Here is a 6,000-nt window from a genome sequence, read left to right as displayed (position 1 = left end):
ATACCATCAAAGACATCCCTATGCTTTTTTTGCCAAGGTCATCAAGGTGGTAGACGGTGTCGTATTACCCTCGAATACAAAGAGAAAGTTTGATGTAGCCAATTAATGGAAACAAAAGTTCCATCATTTCTAATAACATGCATGATGAGCTAAGTAGGCAAAAAGCATAGCGTAGGGCCCTGAGCTTCCAAGCTCTCTCGTAGAGCAGTTTCCCTCACCATTTTTCACTGCCTATTGCCATTGTTTGTACACTGTATTAGTGTTGAAACGATCTCACCGGGTACTTGTTAGCTCGCTCGCCAGAAACTCGGCTCGTTTGTGCGGCCAGCTCGTTTGCACTAACGAACACCGTACACCGTACTCCGTACACATGGCAGTACATGTCGACCGGGGAGTCGTAAAATATTTTACCACTCCCTGGTCGATCGAGAGTCCAGTCCCGCGCAAAGTGAAAATCACTCGCAGTTACAGTGACTGTATGCCTGCACGACACTTGAGTTGTTTTAGTTGTCGTTGCAGCTTTTGGTGGACTCTACTGATGTCTTGTTCCGCATCTGTAGACCCCTCGCAGGATATGCTTCGGTCACCTCTCCATTCGAGTGAAAGTTCCGCTCAATCGTTTGGAAGTTTTCTCCCGCGATGCAGCAAAGAACAGGGTTACTTGCAATCTTTGCAAAACGGTCTATTCTTACAAACTCAGTAACAAAGGCTACTCAACGACGGCGCTGAAAAGACATCTCGACACCAAACAGCAGTCTGAAGTAAAGCAGCAGCAACCGCAAATGCTGGTGGTGATAATTTGAACCAGCTGAAAAAATCGAACTTTAATAGAAAAATATATTCAAAAAATCATGTTTGCCACATCAATGAAACTCGTTAGCTCGCTCAATAGCTTTCTCGTTAGTGGAAATGATCGATCGTTTGTTATAGATACGCTCGTTTCAACACTAGACTGTATACTCGTGCAGAGATAACGGCACATGTACGCTGCTTTTTAACACCCTACTTAGATTCTAGCTACATGTAGAATCCAGATCTTCATGCAAACGACAAAACTGAGAGTCCAGGACTTATGCGCCTCACAGCTATACCCTGATGATGACGAAAACAATAACGACAACTTTGACGTGTGCATGGTTGTGTGCATGTGTGTGTGTGTGTGTGTGTGTGTGTGTGTGTGTGTGTGTGTGTGTGTGTGTGTGTGTGTGTGTGTGTGTGTGTGTGTATGTGTGCCTGTGTGCTTGTGTGTCTGTGTGCATGCATGCATGCACACCTATCCATTCGGTCCTTTCAGAAATTGATGAATGCTTGTCCAAACCATGTAAGAATGGAGCCACATGTACGCAAGGCATAGCGTCATACATGTGTTCATGTGCAGCTGGCTATACAGATAGGAACTGTAACGTACTGACCAGAGGTAGGTATTCATTTTATACACCATCTTTAAACAACCTTTGGTAAATTTGGTGTTGTGTTTCCTCGCCTAGATGTGTTCATGTGTGTGTATGTCTCTCTCTCTCTCTCTGTCTGTCTGCATTTGTGAGTGAGCACGTGTGTGTGTGCATGTGTGTGTGTGCGTGTGTGCGTGTGTTTGTGTGTGTGTGTGTGTGTGTGTATGTGTGTATGTGTGTATATGCTCTCCCCTCTCCCGGGAGACCCACGTGACCAGTTTTGGCTGTGAGCAACAAGTGTGTGTGGGTGTGTGTTTCTAAATATCTGCCTGCCGGCTGGTCTAGCAATATATTGACCTATAAATTTTTTTCTATGTATAGGAGCAAGTAGGACACGTTTCGCTGAAAGCATTTCCCATAATATTATGTCGACATGCATGAGTAAATTTTGAAACGCTGCTTGCAGAGCACATTTGTTTTACCTATATATATATATACTCAATCTGCGGATCTGCGGATATATATATATATATATACGTTCGGGCCTGATTGGAAATTTTTATTTCCATTCCTATCAGGTTCGGCCTCATTTCCTCTGTGCTGCGCTGATGAGTTCACAAAGAACGAAACAGCATGCTGTCCGCAGATTGAGTATATATATATATATACCCAATGCTTTGGACAGCAAGCTGTTTCGGCCATAAAGGCCTCATCAGTACAGCTACGAGCTAAATAGGCCGAGTTACCAGCCATGGTGCAAAGGAGGCACCACAGACATTAAGGTAGCTCGTCGCTCTAGCGCCAGAGTGCTCAAACTACAAAAAGTAGCGGGCATTGCGCGATGCAGCAGCGCTAGAGCAGCCTACTGAGAGTGCTCAACAAGGCGAACGCCGAGGAGCGTGATACCCAATGCTGTAGACAGCAAGCTGTTTCGGCCATAAAGGCCTCATCAGTACAGCTACGAGCTAAATATATATATATATGCAATTATAGCCTTTTGGTTCTGACAGCTAGCTGTTTTGGCTAGCTATTAAGGCCTCATTATAGATCTAAATGTAGGCACCCTTCTCCTTCTTACCATCAGTGTTTTCGGACGGTTTTGACAGTGCTCCTCACTCCTCCAACAAATCTTCCGTTTTCTGCCTTTGTGAACTTGTGAACAGTGTAAAAAATTTACAGCAACCCACCCATTCATGTTTCATCTTCATGGGCGCATTTTTTTTGTGTTACTCCTCCCCATCCCCATCCCTGCTCCAGATTATGATGAATGTTTATCTAACCCATGCAAGAACAATGCCACGTGCGTTGATGGCATCTTCAAATTTACCTGCCGATGTCCAGCTGGGTTTACCGGTGCTACTTGCGAATCATGTGAGTATACATGGCTTTTTCTTTCTTTCATAGCCGATGTGTGTTTAAATTACCATCTGTATCACCTTGTGTGCACCTCCATCCGCGAACAGGCTCTCAGCTGCACCACAAGAATAAATTAATGCCAATACTTCGTCCATTGGGGATCATCAAGTCAATGTGTATCAACTTTCAAGCCTGTAATTTTAATGTTCCCATCTCAGATGGAGAGGCAAGGATAATTTTATAGAAAAGAAAAAGGACCAAGGAACTACAAGTTACACTATAATGTCCACTAACACCACCAGTTACAACACCACCAGTTACTAAAAATCAGCTCATGTTATCATATTATAATTTAGAACCTTCCAAGTTGGAAGGCTGTTGGAGTGCGCACTCAAGATGTGCTAGGGTTCTTAGCCAGATAGTTGCAGAACGTCAGTACCGTCGGTCAGTGTCGTGCAATGTTATCGCACGAGCTGATTGTTTAGTAACTGGTGGTGTTAGTGGACATTATAGCGTAACTTGTAGTTCCTTGGTCCTTTTCGTTTTCGATAGGTTCCCATCTCACTTCAAGTATACGGGTTCATCAGTTGCCTGCACTCCTGCCTCACTCACATTGGTGAACCTCCCATCGACATATGTCAAAGTCTACTCGTCAAGCATCTATGGCTTGACGTTTGAGCATCATGTCATCACAATATGATTTTCTCTGTAGTCTTCTCTAGTTTTCAGACTGCAGGTGCCAGCTGCTCTATACATCACAGTTTGTGCTCTCATCCCCAGTTTGGCTCCTTGCTACGAGATTCTCGTTTCTGCTTACTGATGCGGCTTTACCTTGCTCAGAATCCACACGCTGCACAGAGATGTGTGCATAGAGGAGACTAAAAGTACGCATCCCATCTCTAAGCTACGCCCTCGACTTTTGTGGGAGCTGTATGCGTGCTGTATGCATGCTATTGTTCTTGAGTGAGTTTCTATGCTGGTGTGTTGTTGTGGCGGTGTGTCGGTGTGTTCACCCCCACCCAGTGCTGGACTGCCCAGCATTTAAGACACGCGATCATACAGGCATTTTCTGCAAGGACTGTACCTGCTACCAACAGGGCTCGCAGAGCTGTGACATGAGTAACGGCACGTGCTATTGCAATAATCTAATCTCTGGAGACAACTGCGACACGTGTGCCAATGGCTATTACCAATCGAGTGGCAGACTGGATAGCTGCGCTAGCTGTGGGTGCACGGCCAATCGAACAATGAACGGTACGATCTGTGACGCAAATACCGGCTCTTGCCTCTGCCTGCCGCAGTACACCGGAGACAAGTGCCAGTTCTGTAGCAGAGGTTATTACAAGAACTCCACCAGCAGGGATTGTGCTGCATGTGCCTGCTCTACCGGAGGCTCAGTTGGCACCTCTTGCCATGTCCTTACAGGGCAGTGCACATGTCGCCCTGGCTTTGCTGGCCGTGACTGCAGTCAGTGTGCTGCTGGACATTTCCAAGCTGACTCGTCGCACATGGCATGTGTAGACCTCAAATCATCAACCACTTGTCAAGGTATGGTTTGCTGTAAATCCTGCAATACCTGTTCTTGTTTGCTTTGGATGTGCTTGATTGGTCAAGCCAGATTCGTATCAGATTCACTGGAGTATTCGAAGCAGATGGCCCAAACAAAACAAAAAGACTTTGGCGAGGAAAAAAAGTAATGATTGTTGTGTTTAGGTTTGCAGTCTGTAAAGTCAAGTCGGCAGAAAAGCAAGAGCTCCGGTGTGGGGAGAGGAGAATGTTTTCTATGAAACTGGACCTTGTTTTGTTTTCAACGTTGATTTTGTATCTTCACTATATCGACGCAAATGCATTCTATTCGGAACAAGAGAATCTTGGGGTGATGATTCAATAGCTCATATTCAAACATCATGTGTGTGTATGTGCATGTGCATGTGTGTGTGTGCATCTATGTGTGTGTGTGTGTGTGTGTGTGTGTGTGTGTGTGTGTGTGTGTGTGTGTGTGCGTGCGCGGGGACATGTATGTGTTTGTGTGTGTGTGTTTGCACGTGTGCTTCCGTAATAGCCTGTCATTGCTCTAAGGATGGTGCTAATGGCACCAGTTGTGCAGCTGGTACTGGCAAGTGTCAGTGCAATGAGGGATATATTGGTGATAAGTGTGACGTATGCGCTAACCCGGATCAATTCCACGTCTCAAATGGTGGTTGCCAAGGTAACCTTTCCTTCTTAACTTTTTGGTTTGGGGTTACAGAGTCGAAGCCGACTGCTTATTCCCGATGTGCTTTCATCAGAGAGCTCAAGTGTCCTGGTGTGTGCTGCAAAGAACCTGATTTTTATGGTTTTCAACACCCAAAAGGAAATATATCTGGAAGTGACTCGGATGCAGAGCCAATGATATATTTATACAAAAGAAAAAGGACCAAGGAACTATAAGTTACGCTATAATGTCCACTAACACCACCAGTTACCTGACAATCAGCTCATGCGATAACATTCCACACAACTGACCGACTTGGTCCTTTTTCTTTTCAATATTATCTGGAATTTGAAACTCGGAAGTTGAGCCAATAATAAATGTAGCAAGGAAAAGGACATAATTATGGATACAATTTAAGAGTAACTCTCCATCACTGTAGCCAGATACTATATTAAACAGTCAGAAAGTGCAACAACTAGGCACAAAACTGACAGAGTACTGCGACATTCGACAGTTGTAGCACTTTCTGACTGTACAATTATAGTATCTGGTTACAGTGATGGAGAGTTACACTTAACTCCTATCCATATGTCCTTTCCTTTTCAATATATTGAATTGTTGTACTGTAAAACATCTAACTTTCGGTGTAACTTTAATTTCGGTGATTTTGGTACGGAAACCAGGCACCTAAATTAAAGCTACACCTAAATGGCACGAGAGTATGTACTGTATGTGAAAGGGAACGCTGGTCACCTAATTCTAAATTACACCTGAAACCTGGCAGGTCCGTGGCACCAAAATTTTAATGCACCTAAAAGTTCATGTTGGGCCACACTGAAGAAGGTCTGTGGTTCGACTCACCCGACCGACCGTACATTTTTCAGCCCGACCGTAACTTTTTTTCGGCGGGCTGTCGTGTGACTGACGTAGATCTACGTGGACTGAACACGTCCACGTACGTCTACGTGCTGTGCAGCGTGAGTCTGCGGACGCAGGCGGCTCCTTTTGGACTTGACTTGTAGTTGTACTGCATGCAGTGCAGTGCAGTGAGTGGTACGA

General features: G+C 44.9%; 1 protein-coding gene across 2 annotated transcripts in view; it reads left to right on the top strand.

Moving 5' to 3' along the window:
• Positions 1-6,000, top strand: part of LOC135827830 (uncharacterized) — a 188,961-nt gene that overhangs the window by 146,379 nt on the left and 36,582 nt on the right. For both annotated transcript variants that reach the window (XM_065340259.1, XM_065340258.1), the window contains 4 exons: positions 1,295-1,417; positions 2,649-2,762; positions 3,771-4,295; positions 4,810-4,956. In XM_065340259.1, the coding sequence (XP_065196331.1) occupies positions 1,295-1,417; positions 2,649-2,762; positions 3,771-4,295; positions 4,810-4,956 (909 nt within the window). The remainder of the gene's footprint in view (positions 1-1,294; positions 1,418-2,648; positions 2,763-3,770; positions 4,296-4,809; positions 4,957-6,000) is intronic.

This window comes from Sycon ciliatum, chromosome 12 (genome assembly GCF_964019385.1).
Source record: "Sycon ciliatum chromosome 12, ocSycCili1.1, whole genome shotgun sequence".
In the NCBI taxonomy this organism is placed as follows: domain Eukaryota; kingdom Metazoa; phylum Porifera; class Calcarea; order Leucosolenida; family Sycettidae; genus Sycon; species Sycon ciliatum.
Note: the sequence above shows the minus strand (reverse complement) of the source record. Positions and strands in the feature narration are given on the sequence as shown.